The 20560-nt window shown below is 43.6% G+C and overlaps 1 protein-coding gene across 5 annotated transcripts in view; it reads left to right on the plus strand.

Annotated features, from left to right (window-relative positions):
- ptprt (protein tyrosine phosphatase receptor type T) overlaps positions 1 to 20560 on the plus strand; it is a 1450199-nt gene that overhangs the window by 979340 nt on the left and 450299 nt on the right. For all 5 annotated transcript variants that reach the window (XM_078555116.1, XM_078555118.1, XM_078555117.1 and 2 more), the window contains exon 11: positions 2721 to 2823. In XM_078555116.1, coding sequence (XP_078411242.1) covers positions 2721 to 2823 — 103 coding nt within the window. The remainder of the gene's footprint in view (positions 1 to 2720; positions 2824 to 20560) is intronic.

Below are 20560 nucleotides of genomic sequence, written 5' to 3' on the forward strand. Positions count from 1 at the left end.
TCGGGCACACTTGATTGGCGCCAGTTAACTAGCAGCCAGCATGAAGCGAGCGCTGAGAGAGGCTCAGCACTGCTGAGAGATGGGGGTGGCACGAGAAGAGGGCTGGCGCTGAGAGAAGTGAGGGTGTGGGTGGACGTTTCCAACGAGCTCCCTGAAGGCTAACTAATGCTGTGGAGCTGCCTCGGGGAGTTACAGTATTGTTCCAATGAAATTTGCACACGTAAAATATCGCAAACTCTCTGTAATTCAAATTCAAGCAACGGAACAGCGGAACTCATAACACTGCAGCCCTTAAACTTCATTTACTTTATTTCATCCCAGACATTTTATTCCACCCTGGATCGAGCATGGTGCAAAAATGTGAAGGCCACCTGGCTGATTAGCCCATGCGCCAACAATAAAAGTGCACGGGCCATGTAAGGTCTCTAGTAATTGCCTCCTCAATGGGCTTAATTGTCCACTTCATTGTTGGCAGGTACGCTTTCGACTCCCGGGTGTATTCGCCAACCGAAACGTTGCATGCGAGCGGGATAATGTCAGGACACGCGCCCGGCATCGTCTTGTGCTATTTCACGCAATTTTGGGTCGGATGCACGCCTGCTCATTCAGTGTAAAATTCTGACCCAAGTCTAGGAGACCTGAGCAGAGCCCCGTGGTCAAGTCAATTTCCTGGAGGGATCCAAAACCCAGTGGTAGTCTCCATATTAGCAGATGCAAGGAGCCCAATGCAACTCTTAGGTGTCAGTGCCCTATGCCTGAAAAATGTTCCAGCCCAATTTCGGGTGAGATATTTGTCAGGTTTTAGGGCACAGGATATTAGGGCTGAATTTATAAGTGATTCTCCTGCAGGGACCAAAAGTTCTGATTGGGCCAGCAGCTCTGGGAGGCTGGCCACCAACCCCAGTTGGACTGTGATCCCAATGGTGGCCAATAACAGGCCACTGGTGGGACTACCATCCAATTGAGGAGGCAGCCAACCCAATCAGAGGGCTGGCAGCTTAGCAGCCTCGGCACTGCCACCCTAGAAGTGTCCATTGCTGGGACTACAAGATGAATGGTCAGGTTCCTCCGTGGCGAGGTGACCTCAAAGACTGGGTAAGTTCATTTCAGCAAGCCGGGGCCAGGCTGGCAGGCCTTGGTGATCGGCAGGGTGGGGAGAGGGTGTCGTATTCCAGCGGCTGTGCCTTAGCCTCAGGGTGGTCATTTCTGCCAGAGGGCCTCTTTTTGGGCCATGGAGAGGCCACTCCCCTGTTCCTCTGTGAGCCCGCTGGGAGGTCTCTCCAAATGGCAAAGAGTCCTCCCATTGCGAGCAAAATGCTGGCAAGAGTGGAAAGTAGCCCTTAATTGAGCTATTAAGTGGCTCAATTGGCCACCTTACCAGGTTCTCACCGCTGGTAGTATGCCTTGGCAGTGGGAAGATGTTGGACTTCCCTCCCAATGCCTTCTCCCACCAGATTACCAGTTCTCCTACCTCCGAGGCAGTCATCATAGGGCTCGTAACATTCAGCCCTTAGTCCCTGAAATTGGGCCTGAATGCCAATTTTACGTCTGCAAAATGGGCACAACAAAATCCAATTTTTACCCCTAGGTGTCAATCTGGGTTGAAATGATTTACATGAGCTTGTCAAACATCTCTCAAATACTTGATGTTCACTAAATACAGGTGAATAGCTGTCATATTTAATGACACTATTAGTAGCAACACCCTAAGGGTTATTTGACCTTGCCATGACAGACCAGAAACATTATCACTAACAAATAAGATCTGAAGTATTTTAGTACTTTATTTAAGTGAAACTGGATATTTCATTTAAAGAAAGACTTAAGATTTTATATTCGTGAGTTATGCTTGATTGTGCTTGTTGACGTCTAGGACTTACAGTTCATAAAACAGCCGGTAAGTTCGACCAACAGACAAGCAAACAGCAGAAAGCCTCCAATACTAAAATCTAAATCTATTAAAACTCTCTTGTGAACAGTAATTAGAGATGATTAAATTTAATAATTGTTCAGTGGCCCTGTGATTGCCAGTAAGTGATTAAGCTCAAGGTTGAATTTGTAATTTCCGACCTGATTTCAGTTACAGTTGGGAAATCCGAGGTGGGGGAGAGACCAGAGTCAATGATAAAATGGTGATTTCCTAATAGGATAGGAGTGATTTCCAGAATGGATAATGTGTGCCTGTGGCTTCTGTAACACCGGACTGCTTCAGCCCTCACTACCCCTTTATTACTATTGGCCATTCATTCAGCCGCTGTTCACTTGCTTTCTAGACCTCTACCTAGTTTCCTTTATCTTGCACCTCCCTTCCTATTAAGAACCTCCTTAAAACTCTTATTATTGGCCTTATCTTTAATTCCTCCACCCCATCCTAACCTCTCATTCCCCATGCTCGATGTTCACCTTATCCCTTTCCTCCTTATTTGTAAAGTGTTCGCAAGATATTTCTTGCCTGTGAGGAGCATAAAATAAACACAGCAGTTTGTCTGTATCACCAGCAGCATTTCCTACTGGCCAGATTGGAATTACAGTGCTGAAACCTGGTAACAGGCCATTGGCCTCAGTCTTGGAAGTGATGGATATATGACACAGTGGGACATAAATAAAGGCTCCTAAGTGAAAAATAAAAGCTTTTAAAATGAAATGATTGGCTGTTGTAAGGGTACTAACCTGATGATATCTGCCTTCTGTTTATGATTAATTTTGATTTCCATTGATAGCCCCTTCAATGCCACTGTATGATACAGATGCACCACTGAATGAGTCAGACACAACCATCACAGTCCTGTTGAAGCCAGCTCAATCAAGAGGAGCTCCAATCAGGTAAAATAATATACAAAGATAATCATTGTTTTGAGAAGCAGATTTTGAAAGCAGAAATTTATATGATTCTGAAACTTATAAGAACATAACAACATTAAGAAGTAGGAGCAAGAGTAAGCCATTTGGTCCATCGAGCTGTCATTTAATAAGGACATGGCTACTCTGATTGTGGCTTTAACTCCATTTTGAGCAATATATAATTTGATTTTAATTTTGTATCCCTTTGATTATTTTGTGGAAGTATGAGTCAAAATGAGAAATTCCTAGAAACTGGTACATTTTGTTAAACCAATTTAGTCTGAGTATAAGTATAACAATGGAGCTTTGACGTAATGTTATAATTGTATTTTAAAAGATGTCACCGCCAGACTAAATACCCAGCTTGATTTCTTTATAGCACTGCGTTGTGGGCACAAATATTTTGGCACCATGCAGGGGTTGAAAACAGTGATTGTGAAATAACATAAGATAACACAATACTTGGATTCTATCAATATTCTATCAATAAAGCCTCTTTAACTTTTTCTGACAATGCAATAGTATTAAATTAAGTAGCTTTGCAAGTTGTATTATGATATAATTATGGTTTAGTTATTGAATTAAAATGCATATGGCACTGACAATGCATCAGCAGAACTGTATATCAAGAAAATAATTAATGAACTATAATTTTCCTTCACAAACTCTTATTTCCAAAATAGCTTGATACTCTTTCGAGTTATCAACAGTCACAGATTGCAACTCTTTTCGAGTACAATCACAGTTCTTGGTTTCCGGGAGTGGGACATGAACCCACAACCCTCTGATTCAAAGGCGAGGGTGCTATGAACTGAGCCACAGCTGATGGAAACATTAGTGGAAGATGCTGTTAATAAGTCATACTTCAATTTCCTGAAATGGTTTCGCCAAGAAACAAAATGTCTGGATGCTGTCGAAATGACAACCTTTTTTTGTTTGTATATTTTTACTGACCTTTTGGTCAACCATCACATACATCTAGTACGAGGATGTATCAATGTGGATAATGTTTATTTTTGTCTGTGGTATAATTTTCATTTTATAGTCAGACTTATGAACCATTTGTTGTTGTGGGCTGCATTTACACTGTAGCTGCTGTGCCAGAGTGAAGTAGTTCAATGGTAATATCTGCCCTGGGATTCCAAAAGAAATTTCTTTTGGGTGCAATTTTAATTGAGGAGGGCCACCAGTGCAATATGGAGGAAAAGAGTGAAACAGAGCAGTATCGTATAAAAAAATTACCCCTGCTGCCTCTCCACCTCACAAAGCATATTTACAGACTACTTAGATATTTTGAAGACCTTTAGAGCTTTGTGTTAGAAATGTGTGCTTCACCAAGGGTGCAATAAGAGATCTGTGCCAGCTTCTACAGTCAAGATGATCTGCCTGGGGCAGTGGAAGTGGTGACTGCACACAGCATTTATGCCATTGGCTTATTTCAAGGAGCCATGTGCGATCTGTGAAATACCACTCAAAGATGCGTATTTATTAAGTCACTTGTATGCATACTAGAAGACTCAGTATGGCAGCAGGACACGGTGCAGCTTTTTCCATTAATGGATTTCTCAAAATACAGAATGTAATACACTCATATTATTGCGAGCTATCAACATCCTGGGGCTATCCATTGACCAGAATCGGAACTGGATGGGCCATATAAATGCTGTGACTACAAGAGTAGGTCAGAGGACTGGAATTTGGTGGTAACTCACCTCCCAACTCCCCAAAGCCTGTCCATCATCTACAAGGCACAAGTCAGGAACGTGATGGAATACTCTCCACTAGCCTAGACGAGTACAGCTCCAACAACACTCAAGAAGCTTGACACATCCAGGAAAAAGCAGCCCACTTGATTGGCACCCCATCCACCAACTTAAACATTCACTCTCTCTACCACTGACGCACAGTGGCAGCAGTGTGTACCATCTACAAGATGGTACAGCAGCAACTCACCAAAACTCCTTCGACAGCACATTCCAAATGCATGATCCCTACCACCTTGAAGAACAAGGGCAGCAAATGCATGGGAACACCAGGAAGTTCCCCTCCAAGCCACACATCATCTTGACTTTGAACTAAATTGCTGTTCCTTCGCTGTCACTGGGTCAAAATCTTGGAACTCCCTCCCTAACAGCACTGTGTGTGTATCTACACCACATGGACTGCATGGATTCAAGAAGACAGTTCACCACCACCTTCTCAAGGGCAATTAGGAATGGGCAATAAATGCTGACCTAGCCAGTGACGTCCACATCCTGTGAACAAATTTTTTTAAAATTTAAATGCTTATAGCATTAATTCCCTCAACATTCTTGACATTCTTCTTTAATTTTCAGCTGTTGTGTGACAATATGCAAAGATGCCTTCATTTCCTAGAAGTTGTCTGACTGCAGTCACCTTAAGGAATTCTGTCATCTTTGAGTTCTTTGTGATGTGTAGTCTAACAAATGGATGCTTGTGAGTGACAAAGTATGCCCCTTGTATCCATGCTCAAAGAGTTGTAAGAGCAACCGCCGATGAGTATACAGTGAAGTATATGTCTCTACCAGAGTGATAATTGAGAGAACTATGGGGGTTTTAAAGGGTATTTCACTGCTTTGATAGATCAAGCAAGACTTTGCAATGTGCTCCAGATCATGTATCCTGTATAGTTTTAACCTGCTGTACCCAGCACAACTTTGGCATTTAAAAGGTCCTGGTCAGGAAGATTACTGGGGAGATGTTGTACCTGTGTTGGAGGCAAAACAGCAAGGAGTAAAGCATCAGGAGGACAGCTGCAGAGAGAACACCTTAGTGACAAAATGGCATCAAAACTCAACTTACATTGAAGTGTTTTCATCTGTTTAACAGAGTCAGTCTTTCTCACCATTGCTGTAACGTCTTATCCATCACATTTAAATAAATGACACATTCTTCATGTACCCAATCTACAACGCAGGTACACATCACACTTATTTTGGCCCTGGATGATCATGTCATCTGATTGCATTAATAGTAAGTGCACCCTTTTCTGTATCACTGTAATCTCCAAGTATAACAAAGCATGACACAAGTGCACTTCCTTGTTTAATCACCTGATATACCGTAACTGAGATTTTTAGAGTTTGATAGTGATTAACTTAGTGTTTTTCTTTATTCTTACTGAGACATGCAGTATACCTAACCAAAATGCTCTCAATTTCAGAGCTCTGCAATGTTTTGGACCCCAGCTCTCCCATTACATGTAGGTATTAAGCAGTTGGATTTGCCCTCCCAATGGGCATATCCCTACTCTGCAGAATAATGGAAGAGGTGTAGAAGATGTAAGGAAATCTTAGACTGGGGCACTGTAGTTGAAGTCTATTGCTCTTATTGGTGGCACTGCCTTTGCACTTTGTTGACAACAGTTTTTTTATTCCTGTGCAGGTAACTGAGAGCTGCAGGGAATATTGGTATAAATTCCTGCAGCAAGACTGGCACCTAAACTGGCATAATTTCTGTATAAGTATAATCCAGGAAATTGAGATAAAAAATATGATAATTACTTTAAAATTTCAGGAATCAAAGTCATGCACTATATTTCCTTCCAATTCCAACACGTAGATATTGATAGTCATAGTTATAATTTCAGATAGTACAACCCTTGTGAAAATGAATTAGTGACATGCACCTCTTAGTCATTTCAAAGATGCATCATATTTCCATCTGGGATGTATTTTTGATCCTAGCAATGCATGGCATTATGATATGTGCAATAAAACTCTGTGCAACAGTATTTTTTCAAACTAATTATGCTGTTTCAGTGCAAACTGAGTGCATCTGTGGTGACATCTTCAAATCCAATATCCTGTAAACTGCAGGGATAGGACAAAATGAGTTGTATCAGTTTTTGATTTCCTAAAGCTGTCAAGATGTGAAGAATGAAGATTCACAGATTTGTTTTAATATTCCCAGCCTGAAATGACATACCTATAGTGGAAATTACCATACGATGTTATTGTAATATAATCTAAGCTTCTTCATTGATATAAGGCAGCACCAAGACCAGAAACTGAACTGGACTAACCATATAATTACTGTGGCTACAAGAGCAGGTTAGAGGCAAGGAATCATGCGATGTGTAACTCACTACCTGACTCCTCAAAGCCTGTTCACCACCTACAAGGTTCAAGTCAGGAATGTGATGGAATGCTCCCCACTTTCCTGGATGAGTACAGCTCCCACAACACTCAAGAAGCTTGACACCATCCTGGACAAAGCAGCTCACTTGACTGGCACCACGTCCACAAACATTCACTCCCTCCACCACTGACGCACAGTGCCAGCAGTGTGTGCCAGCTACAAGATGCACTGCAGGAATTCACCAAGGCTCCTTCGACAGCACCTTCCAAACCCACGACCACTGCCATCTAGAAGGACAAGGGCAGCTGATAGATGGGACACCACCACCTGGAAGTTCCCCTCCAAACCACCTACAATCCTGACTTGGAAATATATCATCGTTCCTTTACTGTTGCTGGAACTCCCTCCCTAACAGCACTGTGGACTGCAGTGGTTCAAGAAGGCAGCTCACTACCACCTTCTCAAGGGCAATTAGGGATGGGTAATAAATGCTGGCCCAGCCAGCAAAGCCCACATCCAGTAAATGAATTTAAAAAAAGATTGCTAGTGCTCAGTGGTACGTTTCATGCCCTTACGGATGGCTATAGAGTTTTTTTCAAATGATATTGTGACAATCTGACTACAGTTCATATTGTTATGATCCTAGACCAGCCTGCCCCTTGCTTTTGGTAAGATTCGGTTAGGGACCAATAACGTCTTGTTTCAATTAGACAAAGTTTGAATTCAAGACATTTGCTAAAGAATAAAGCCACAAGATTCTACAGGTTTTAAACAAACAAACAAAAATAAACTTTACTATACAGGACCAGAATGATAAAACAATTTACAATATCTATCTTATATTCAAACATTCAGGGTTAAGTTGAGGTGCATGTGAATTAACAAGCAAACTATGGTAGAACACACCACACTACATGACAAATGGTAGATGTGACCGAGACAGAGCCCATGCATTTCTCAACAACCTGATTGAAATGAGTGAAAGTCACCATAGTCCCAGAGGACCATAGGCTGCTCTCTCATTGGAGAGACAGCTGGTGGTGAGTTCAACCTGAGGGTCACCACACCTGGGCAAAGGGTGAGGTTGAGAAGGATGACCTCAGTCAGTATGGGAATTGAACCCGCTCTGTTGGCGTCACTTTCCGTCACAAACCAACTGTTCAGCCAACTGAGCTAACCGACCCACCCAGGTGCATTAGAAACATAGAAAATAGGAGCAGGAGTAGGCCATTCGGCCCTTCAAGCCTGCTCCGCCATTCATTATGATCATGGCCGATCATCCAACTCAATAGCCTGCTCCCGCTTTCTCCCCATACCATTTGATCCCTTTCGCCCCAAGAGCTATATCTAACTCCTTCTTGAAAACTTACAATGTTTTGGCCTCAACTACTTTCTGTGGTAGCAAATTCCACAGGCTCACCAGTCTCTGGGTGAAAAGATTTTCGACTCATCGCAGTCCTAAATGGTCTGCCCTGTATCCTCAGACTGTGACCCCTGGTGCTGGACTCCCCCACCATCAGGAACATCCTTACTGCATCTACCCTGTCTAGTCCTGTTAGAATTTTATAGGTTTCTATGAGACCCCCGCCCCCCACCCCCCCACCGACTCTTCTGAACTCCAGTGAATATAATCCTAACCGACTCAATCTCTCCTCATATGTCAGTCCCGCCATCCCAGGAATCAGTTTGGGAAACCTTCGCTGCACTCCCTCTATAGCAAGAACATCCTTACTCAGATAAGGAGACCAAAACTACACACAATATTCCAGGTGTGGTCTCACCAAGGCCCTGTATAATTGCAGGAAGACATTCCTGCTCCTGTATTTGAATCCTCTGGCTATGAAGGCCAACATACCATTTGCTTTCTTTACCGCCTGCTGCACCTGCATGCTTACCTTCAGCGACTGGTGTATGAGGACACCCAGGTCTCGTTGCACATTCCCCTCTCTCAATTTATAGCCATTCAGATAATAATCTGCCTTCCTGTTTTTGCTACCCAAGTAGATAACCTCACACTTATCCACATTAACATGCATCTGCCATGCATTTGCCCACTCAGCTTGCCAAAATCACATTGAAGCATCTCTGCACCCTCCACAGCTCACCCTCCACCCAGCTTTGTGTCATCTGCAAATTTGCAGATATTACATTTAGTTCCCTCATCTAAATCATTAATATACATTGTGAATAGCTCACCCTCCACCCAGCTTTGTGTCATCTGCAAATTTGCAGATATTACATTTAGTTCCCTCATCTAAATCATTAATATACATTGTGAATAGCTGGGGTCCCAGCACCAATCCCGGCGGTACCCCACTAGACACTGCCTGCCATTCGGAAAAAGACCCGTTTATTCCTACTCTTTGTTTCCTGTCTGCCAACCACTTTTCTATCCATCTCAATACACTACCCCCAATCCCATGCGCTTTAAGTTTACACGCCAATCTCTTATGTGGGACTTTACGGAAAGCCTTCTGAAAGTCCTGATAAACCACATCCACTGACACCCACTCATCAACTTTACTAGCTACATCCTCAAAAAATTCCAGTAGATTTGTCAAGCATGATTTCCCTTTTGCAAATCCATGCTGACTCTGTCTGATTCTGCCACCGTTTTCCAAGTACTTAGCTATTAAATCTTTTATAATGGACTCTAGAATTTTCCCCACTACCGGCATCAGGCTGACTGGTCTATAAATAAAAGCAAAAAACTGCGGATGCGGGAAATCCAAAACAAAAACAAAAGTACCTGGATAAACTCAGCAGGTCTGGCAGCATCTGCAGAGAGGAACACAGTTAACGTCCGAATGACCCTTCAACAGAACTAAGTGAAAATAGAAGAGAGGTGAAATATAAGCGTTTAAGGAGGGTGGTCTATAATTCCCTGTTTTCTCTCTACCTCCCTTTTTAAATAGTGGGGTTACATTAGCTACCCTCCAATCTGTAGGAACTGTTCCAGAGTCCATAGAATCTCAGAAGATGACCACCAATGCATCCACTATTTCTCAGGCCACTTCCTTAAGTATTCTGGGATGTAGATTATCAGGCCCTGGGGATTTATCGGCCTTCAATCCCATCAATTTTTCCAACACCATTTCACTACTAATACTGATTTCTTTCTGTTCCTCCCTCTCACTAAACCCTGTGTTCCCCAACATTTCTGGTATGTTATTTGTGTCCTCCTTTGTGAAGATAGAACCAAAGTATGTATTTAGTTGGTCAGCCATTTCGTTGTTCCCCATTATAAATTCCCCTGTTTCAGGTTGTAAGGGACTGACATTTGTCGTCACCAATCTTTTTCTCTTCACATAGCGATAGAAACTTTTACAGTCAGTTTTTATGTTCCCCGCAAGCTTACTCTCGTACTTTATTTTCCCCTTCTTAATCAATCCCTTGGTCCTCCTTTGCTGAATTCTAAAGTGCTCCCAATCCTCAGGTCTGTTGTTTTTTCTGGCCAATTTGTATGCCTCTTCCTTGGATCTAATACTATCTCTAATTTCCCTTGTAAGCCATGGTTTGGCCACCTTTCCTGTTTTACTTTTGTGCCAGACAGGAGTAAACAAGTGTTGCAGTTCACCCATGCGCTCTTTGAACGTTCGCCATTGCCTATCCACTGTCATCCCTTTAAGTAACGTTTCCCAATCCATCATAGCCAACTCGCATCTCATACCATCGTAGTTACCTTTATTAAGATTCAGGACCTTAGCCTCAGAATCAATTACGTCACTCTCCATCCTGATGAAGAATTCTATCATATTATGGCCGCTCATCCCGAAGGGGCCTCTTACAACTAGATTGCCAACTAGTCCTTTCTCATTACACAATACCCAGTTTAGGATGGCCTGTTCTCTAGTTGGTTCCTCAACGTATTGGTCCAGAAAACCATCCCATATACACTCCAGGAATTACTCCTCTACAGTATTGTGACTAATTTGATTTGCCCAATCTATATGCAGATTAAAGTCACCCATAATTACAGATGTTCCTTTATTGCATGCATTTCTAATTTCCTGTTTAATGCCATTCCCAACATCTACAGTTTGGGTGTCTATGTACAACCCCCACTAACGGTTTTTGCCCCATCGTATTTCTCAGCTTTACCGATACGGATTCCACATCTTCGGAGCTAAAATCTGTCCTCACTATTGTGTTAATTTCCTCTTTAACCAGCAACGCCACCACCTTTTCCTTTTTGTCTGTCCTTCCTAAATACTGAATACCCCTGTTGAGTTCCCATCCCTGGCCACCCTGCAGCCATGTCTTCGTAATCCTGACTATATCACACCTGTTTACATCTATTTGTGCAGTTAATTAATCCACTTTATTGCGAATGCTCCTCGCGTTAAGGCACAAAGCCTTAAGGCTTGTCTTTTTAACATTACTTGTCCCATCCCACTACTTTTCACTGAGGCCCTGTTTGATTCTTGCCCTTGATTTCTCTGCTTATCACTTTTCTTATACCCCTTTCTGTCTTTTGTTCTTGTCCTTGGTTTCCCCTCCTCTGACTCCTTGCATAGGTTCCCATCCCCCTGCCATTTTAGTTTAAAGCCTCCCCACCCAATCTAGCAAATATTCTCCCTCGGACATCAGTCCCGGTCCTGCCCAGGTGTAACCCATCCAGTTTGTACAGGTCCCACCTCCCCAAGAACCAGTCCCAATGTCCCAGGAATCTGAAACCCTCCCCCTCACACCATCCCTTCAGCCATGTATTCATCCAATATATCCTGCTATTTCTACTTTGATGAGCATGTGGCACTGGTAGTAATCCTGAGATCACTACTTTTGAGGTCCTACTTTTCAACTTACTTCCTAACTCCCTATATTCTGCTTTTAGGACCTCAGCCCTTTTTTGACCTATGTCGTTTGTACCATTGTGCACCACAACCATTGGCTGTTCACCCTCCCCCTTTGGAATGTCCTGTAGCTGCTCTGAGACATCCTTGACCCTAGCACCAGGGAGGCAACAATGCATCCTCGAGTCTCGTTTGCAGCCACAGAAACGCCTATCTATTCCCTTTACAATTGAATCCCCTATAACTATTGCATTCCCACACTTTTTACTCTTCCCCTGTGCAGCAGAGCCAACCGTGGTGCAATGAATTTGGCTGTTGCTGCTTTCCCCTGAGAGGCCATTCCCCCCCAACAGTATCCAAAGCGTATATCTGTTTTGTAGGGGAATAGCCACAGGAGATTCCTGCACTGCCTGCCTAGTCCTCTTGCTCTGCCTGGTGGTCACCCATTCCCTTCCTGCCTGTGGATTCTTAGGCTGCAGTGTGACCACCTCTCTATACGTGCTATCCATGATACTCTCCGCCTCGCAGATGCTCCACAGTTTCCCCAGCCACCGCTCCAGCTCTGAAACCCAGGCTTCCAGGAGCTGCAGCTGGAGACAGCTCCTGCACACATGCTGGCCCCGAGCACTGGAAATGTTCCCAGCTTCCCATGTAGAGCAGGAGGAGCACACCACGGCTTTGAGCTCTCCTGCCATGACTTACCCCTTTAAATTAAATTAAACTTTTGGAAGATACTTAATATCAAATAATATCAATTACTCTAGGGCTCTTCTTCCTTGCTCCTCGTTGTTATAAAATATAGTCCTTACGAACGATGAACCACAAAATAAGACCTTAAAAATCAGAAGTTTTTAAGCAGCCAAAAGCACTGTGAGTCAACCAACCTCACTGAAAACCTGTTCCTCTCACGAGAGGTTCCAGTTTTCACCTTTGAAGATTTTGCCTTGGAATTCTCTCCAAAAGTTGCTCCAATTCAAATGGCATCAACAACAGCCTGCCTCACAGAGTTTTAATCTTGTCTCTCAGGATTTCATTCTCCTGAATTCCAGAGTATATACTCAAGCACCAACTCACAAGTACAACTTCAACTCTGAGCAGAATACTACTGCTCCAAAAGGATACCTTTGCCCCAATGGCCTGCAACACGGAGTCACCAAGCTTCTGCCTTCTTGAGGGGTTCTCCTGAGCCATACTCAATTGCCAGGGCTTTCTCTGAGCCCTCTTCAATTACCAGGGCATCCCCTGAGCCAATTTACTACTTTTTAACTGAATGGGTCCTCTTCCTGGCCTCTGTCTGGGAATCTTCTTTTGGGACCTCTCCCTGTCCCCTCTCCCTTTGGGACCTCTCCCTTTCCCCTCTCTCTGTCCCCTGCCTGGGACACTTGACTTCTGATTAAAACTGATTGACTCACTAAAACTGGCTCGGAACTGCTGTTCACTGACCCTTGAACTGGTCTGGTGACCTATCATAACACTCCAAAAGGGTCTCACCCTTGCAACTAGGCAGGAACAAATGTAACTAACATTCGAACATCCTGTACTTTAAATGTTACAATCTCCACAGACTGCTAATTTGTACATAGCACACGGGGACACAGAAAAATGGGTTTCATTGCAATATAAATGCTGGTTGCGTGGGAATGTATTTATTTTATGATTACAAGAAAGCAAAGGTGTATGATTTGCACATGATTAATTTAATCACCTGACTACTAAATAATATTTTCAGTCAGGCTTTTTGTCTTGTAAATCTGCTATTATATCACCCGTGGCAAATATGTTTGGCATCTTAATACTTCAACACTAGAAAATACTTGGCCTTTTGAAGTAAGATAGTTCTCTCTGCAGACATGTTGGCTATATTTGAATATCGGCCTGCATTTTGTGGTCAGTGATGAAGCAAGGATGTTGGTGACCTGGAAGAAAACTGTCCAAAGATCTAGCAATATCTGTAATGTAATTTTCCCCTTTCCCAATGGCAGCTTAACTCTGGCACCAAGTCAAGGGAACGCCTTAGTGTACAGCAGCAGTGACATTAGCTAACGCATTGGCAACCAATCAAATTGAAGTATTCACACACACAACCTACCAGGAAGTTAAAAGCATTTGGAATCTTTCACTTTTTAATTTAATTTCAGACAGCAAAATAAATGTAACAAGATGGAAGCTAAAATAAAGATAAACAGGCTTATAAAACAAGAATATATATATATATATATATTTTTTTTAAATATGTGGATCTTTCTATCATTGTGGAGAAATTTGACATTTTCAGCGCTGGTCAGGGCGTTTAGCAGTAATTGTGAAGTTAACACACCATTAAGTCCCAGTTACACATCATTCAACAAGGTGTGTAGCTTTTTCAAGGGATTTTGCAGTGAGGCTAACAGTGTAGAAGTGGAAGCTCTCACCAATTGCAAGGGCGATTGCACTTTGTGGAACCTCTACAGCACACCCTGTGGAGGAGTATATATACACTAACAGCAATTCCTGGATTTCCACATTATTCTGCTCCGAATACCCAAAGTTGCTGTCAGTTTCTGTGGAGTAATGGTAGAGAATGCTGACAGTTTCTCTGTCATTACCGTGGCAAAATCCAGGCCATAATTTAGTTGTCAAATCTCAGTGGAATTACTGTCTGTCCTGTATATTTATCATGCCTTCGAAACATTTTCCCAAATGTGTATGCATCAATTAAGTTTCAGCTGAGAACACAATTCTCCCACACCATAGGCTGAGTTTTACGTTGTTCCATGGCGGGTGTGAGTCTGATCTGGAAGTGCATGAATCACCGACTTCTGCCCCACCCTCACCACCCCTTGAAAGATATCGGTAATGTGTGTAGCCGTCAATTAATAGCCGCCTGGTGGGAAGCTGGTCAACCACATCCAGGAAGGTTAGGCAGCGCACCCAATCGATGATCAGAAGTCAGGCCAGCCAGGAACAGAGGGGGCAGGCCATGAACCGGAACATGGTCACGGCCACCAATTTAAAGGTACCCCTGGCACGGGACTGTGGCAGCTGCACCAGAAAGCATTCTTTGGGGGCTGAAGTTGTTTCTGAGGAAGAATTCAACATCCAGTGAACTGGAGGAGGTAAGAGATTGACTATTCTGCTGGTTTTGAAGCATTCAGGGCCTTTGCCAGGGAAGAAAGAACATTTGAATGCAGCCGACCCATTCCCCTTACAAATAACAATGTTCTAGAAAGCATTCAAAATCAGCCCTTTAACTCCCTTTGGTCTCACCACAGATGACAGAGAGAATGCAGCCAGGCGCTGGAGAGGGCCCCAGACCAAGGATGGGTCCAAGGCTTGATGATGATGCCCTGTGAGTCCTCCTCCAGGCTGTAAGTCATAGGTGGGAGGTCCTCTTGCCTGCTGATGGGAAGAGGAGACCTCCCAACTCGACACAAGCAGCCTGGATGGAGGTTACAGTGGAAGTCAGCAGCCTTGGGGCTGGCCAACAAACCTGGTTACAGTGCTGAAAAAGGCTAAAGGACCTCTTGAAATCTGCAAGGGTGAGTGTGCTACCATTATGAGACAGCCATATATTGAAGGGTGTGAGATGGGCTAATTATGGGATTGTCTTGTGTGTTGCCCAAGAGTGTAAGGCAGCATGACACAGACATGCCACTCTACATGGCAATGGGAATTATGGAACTGCAACATCTTCTAGTTGGCAAAAAGCATTGAGAAATATTGGGCACCTACATAGTACACATAGGCCACACATTTGAAGATATGATTGTAGCACATCATCATCATTACAATTTCCCTCTTTACTTGCAGAAGAGGGTGCACAGTGCCTGAGTGAGGAATAGGACACCCATTGAGGAGGAGGTCCTGGATTTGGCTGCCAGCGTTTGGAGCTGAGCCATTGGCCAATGTGAGGTTGGAGAAAAGCCCCAGGGTGGTGAGATTCCAAGGGTGCATATCTATAATTCCTGCAAACAATGGGGTGGAGAGGGTGTTGGAAGCTGGGGAAGTTGGTGGGATGGTGGCATTGATGGTTTGTGCCTTTGGAGACTTACAGAATTTGGGGAGGAAGATGTGTCTCCATGTTGAAGGGGCTAAGGTTCAAACACTCAATCACATCTTCCAATGGTTCCAGTGTTTGTTTTGAGAAAGCAAGTTTCTGCAAACTCACCTCAAATGATAATGGTACTAATTCTCCTTTTTTTCTCCAACAGGTGCAACATCAGCAGCTGCAAGTAAGAGGCTCGAAGGACCAATTTAACCTCTGAGGAGGAAGAGGAAGCCTCAGAGGGTGCAGCACCACATCCTTGCTCCATATCCAGCAGCAGCACAGATACACACACCTCGGTGGGTATGCGCAACTTGCCTGTAAGGGGTTCACACTCTGGTGCGAGCACATCACAGTTGCAAGATCAGCTGTCAGAGACTGAGATAGTTCAGGCCTTTGGCAGTCAGAGGAATGCTGGAGGCAACCTAGATGCTGATCTCCAGGCTGGTGATGAGCCTCTGGAGTCATCCGTCAGGCGGCAGATGCTGGATGTCCAGCACGAGGTTTGAGGAAAGATTCCAGAGAGGTTGCATGCACTAGCACAGACAGTGGAGAAGTCCATCCAGGTTATAACCACTGTGATCACCCATTCAACAGAACGCACGGTTTCCACCATTGAGAGATTTGCAACTGTTATGGAGGGTCAAACCCAGTAGCTCACTGATGGGATATGGGTATGTCTGATGATCCTCAGTCCTTCACCTTGGATCTGAACCCCGAGAGCCAGGGGGAGAGGTAGACGAGGAGCTTGGAGTCATATCCAGGTCCTCGTCCATTTCAGGAAAGCAGGGAGAGCCAAATGGACCTCAGGGTAGTGGATGAGCAGCTGCTGATGCCATTGGGGGCATCTGTCAGGGTGCTTCTGTCGGAGGCAGCCTCTCCTCTGCCCCTCTGCCACTGGCACAGATGCCTCTGAGTGCCACAGCAACAGATGAGCCTCCTGTCACTGTGCAGGAGACTCCCACCATGCCAGGGCCCTCATGGCTTCAGACGGCTAGAGGATTCCAAAGTCATCCAAGGTAAGAGGGCAAAATGGGCAGCAGCCTGTCTACAGCACAGTTGGCAGTGGGGGCAACACCATGCACACTGCAGCACCCAGAAAATAACCTAGAGAAACCACATTAGTCACACGTGAGTGCCTTTTTTGTTTGTGATGTTTGAACATTGTTTTAAGTTCCTTTTAACATAAATGAGTTTTCTTTTCACATGATGCTCCTGCTGCACTTCTGCTTTATATAGGTGTGATGTGATGGTTTTGAATTGGATTCATTCCTACTGTTTAGAGAGTTTGTGTTTATGTTGGTCCCTCTGTTCAACATTATTTGATGATTCATGTTGCCCTGGTGTTAATGAGAGGGAGGTAACAGGAGAAGGTGCCAAGGGCCATGAATTTGTTCTTGAGTTGGGGGCACTTTGCTATTGGACTCTTCTAAGTATAAGAGAATTTTGTGTCTCCTGGGGATCCAGACCCTCCCGCAGACTAGCTTGTACAGCTGCCTGGCGTGTGTAGAGTGAAGGGTTAACGTCTGAAGCATACATGATGTTGATGTAAGAATGATGTCAAATCACATGACTGAGTAGTAAAAGAGAGCTTGCAGAGAGCAGAAGCCCTTAGCTCGTGTGGAGGTCCAAATGTGTAAGTACTTGCTGTAAATGAATAGTTGTGGTTAAAAAGACTGTAGACTCAAGCAGCATGCTTTTGGGAGAGTAGACAATCCCCAAACCCTGTCTAAATGCCTACCACATAACAAAACAGCATGGTTCATCCTCCTCTTCATCGGACTTGTCATCAGAGGATGGGACTGTCTCCATTAATTCCTCCCCTGCCAGGTCTTCCCTTCTCTGGAGGGTCAGCTTGTGCAATGAACAGCAGACAATGACCATAAGTCACAGGTGCATATTGCAGAATGCCACCTGATCTGCCCAGGCATCAGAAGCATATGGCTCTGGTTGAAGTGTGGCTATCATTAGACCTCCTGTCAGGCTCCATCTTGGAGTGGATTCCTCACTGGTGTCTTCAGCCATTTCTTTAGAGCGTATCTTTTATCATTGAGCAACCAGCTATCCAAAGGTTACAGGCCGGTGAACATCTTGGCACCTGAGAGTATCTAAGGATGTATGCATTGTGACTACTACCCAGGCAATGGGCACACACCTGCATTATTCTTTGATTATGATCACACACAATCTGGACAATGATGGAGTGATATCCTTTTCTATTTATAAATGCCACTGGTTGTTCAGATGGAGCTTTTATGGCAACATGGATGCAATCAATTAGCCTTTGAACCTTTGGAAATCTAGCCATGACTGCAAAGCCTCTGGCTCTTTGCGCTTGACCGTCATAGCCAAATGTAAAGGAGATGTACTCATTGGCAAGTCTCAATATGGCATCCTTGCAAACCTTAATGCAGTGATGGGCTGCAGGCTGGATAATCCTTCTAAGGTCTCCACATTATGCTTGGAATGAACCTGAAGTGAAGAGGTTCAATGCCACAGTGACTTTTAAGGCCACAGACATCAGGTGGCTACCCACACATTTGGAGGCTATCTCCCCAGAAAACATGTCACAGAGGAATGTGACTGTCACTCTTGAGATGGGCAGTCTTTGGAAGCACTGTCATTCCAACATCTGCAGGTAAGGCATGCTGACCCTGTAGACTCGGTTGGCAGGGTAATGCCTTTGCCTACCTCTGTCTGTCTGATGTTGCTCCCTCCGAAGCCCCTTGCTCAGCAGCAGGTTGCTCACCTTGTTGTTTCTCATGGTGCACCTGTCCCTGGCCACTGCCCTCTTCCTCCTGTTCTCCTCCTCACTGGAGGAGGTGTCTCCAACAGAATGGACAATTCCCATATCGTATAGTGATGAACAGCACAGATGCTGTAGTGTGCCATGTTGATTGGAGCACTTTCTTTTTGTCCCCTTCCTTGACGAAATGCCCTAATGCAGATTGAAATGTAATGAAAAACACAATTAACAACAATAGCTAAATCTCCCAGCTTTAGCAGCAGACTCTTCTGCTAAAGTCAGCCATAGTCCTACTTGCAGCCTTTCTTTTCAATAGTTCACAAAAAAGGTACCTCTCACTGACTGTGTTTCATGTGCACTCACCGTATTATGGTTCGGGCAATGTTTTATTCCAGTTAATTTGCTTGTCAACAAGCTTAAATGCTTGATAATGAGGTGTTTAAAAGTGGCGGGCAGGCTGATGATTTCAGCATCCGCCCGACTACTGTATTATGCAGGACCGCATGCGCAGGACTACAACAGCCCCATTTTGGGAATGTAAAATCCATCACCATATCTGGAGATACAGGAGATTTGAATTTTAAAACAAAGCTGTAAAGAAAAACGTGAAGCCAAGAAATCACTGTTGATAGATGCACACTTAATGCATTAAAGAGCAGTCCCCTGCTTAGCAGACATAGGAACCTATTTAAAATAAATAATTTAAGTGAGTCATGTGTCAGGTTTGTTCAGTTGGTAGAACTTTTAAGTCAAAACTTTGAGATTTAAGGTCCATTCCAGGACCAAATGAGCACATTTTCCAGGCTGACTAGAGTCTGTATTGAGGGAATACTGCATTGTTAGAAGTGCTGTTTTTTTAATGAAGTTTTAAACTAAAACCTCAACTGGCTAAAGATCCAATGGGCAAAAGTGTTCTGACCAATGTTGTTTCCTGAATCAACAGCATCAAGATAAAATTGAAAAACGGGTTTGTCTTCCTTGGTGTTGGTCTGATCTGCTTTGCATGAATTGACTGCTGCATTTGTCCATGGAACAACAATGAATAATCTTCAAAGAAGTAATTTCTAGTGATTTGATATAACTGAATAGCTTGCTAGGCTCTCTTGGAGAGCAGTTAATAGCCAACCACATTTGTATGGGGCTGGATTCACATGTAGTCCAGACCAATAAGTAAGGGTGGCAGGTTGCCTTCCCTAAATGTCTGTCAGCTTGTTGGGTTTTTGTGACAGTTTGATACTTCATGACTCTAATGAGCCCTAGTAAAACTGGTGTCAAAGGGGTTTGGGGGGAAAACTTTCAAATAACAATTTGAATGATTACAACCTTATAATTGCCTGTAAGGAAATTACCAAAGCTGAGATGTGAGAATGATACGAACTTCATTGAATTATTGATAAAATGGATAAACATTGCTTCAAATGCTGTCAGCTTACAATGGTTTTATACAATAACTAAAAACTCCCAAGCCTGGCACCTTATGTGACCTTGAAATTTATTTTCCAGTGTAAGACAAGGACAAACTGGAAGATTGTTGGCTTGGGTAAGAGGAACGGCATTGAGTTAATAGATCTAATACAGAATCCATTAAAGTAATTTAATTGGAAAATTAAGAACTGGAACTAATATATCCCCTCAAGTTTCCTTTCATTGAGTTAATGTCTGATGAAGCATCCATTAATTTAATTTGATTTTGAAAATTAATAATTGACTTAAATATATTGTCCTTACCCACTCTAACGTATATGTGAATCTAATCCCACATCAATGTGGTTGACTCTTAACTGCCCTTTCAAGTGGCCTGCCAATCCATAAAGTTGCTTCAAACTACTATAAAGAATGAAAAGAATAAAGTCGGATGGATCACTTAGCTGCAACCTCAGCATTAGTTCAGGACACGATGAAGGTAAATCCAACCCAGTTGATCCTCCGAAGTCCTCCTCACTCACAACTGTGAATTGGCCAAAGGTGGGACAGCTGTTCCACAGACTAGTCATACAGCAGCCTGTCACGGTTTAACTCACAGAATCAAATCCATTAGTCAACATCCCAGACTCC

The sequence above is a fragment of the Cetorhinus maximus genome, chromosome 13, assembly GCF_964194155.1.
Source record: "Cetorhinus maximus chromosome 13, sCetMax3.hap1.1, whole genome shotgun sequence".
NCBI classification, from domain to species: Eukaryota; Metazoa; Chordata; class Chondrichthyes; order Lamniformes; family Cetorhinidae; genus Cetorhinus; species Cetorhinus maximus.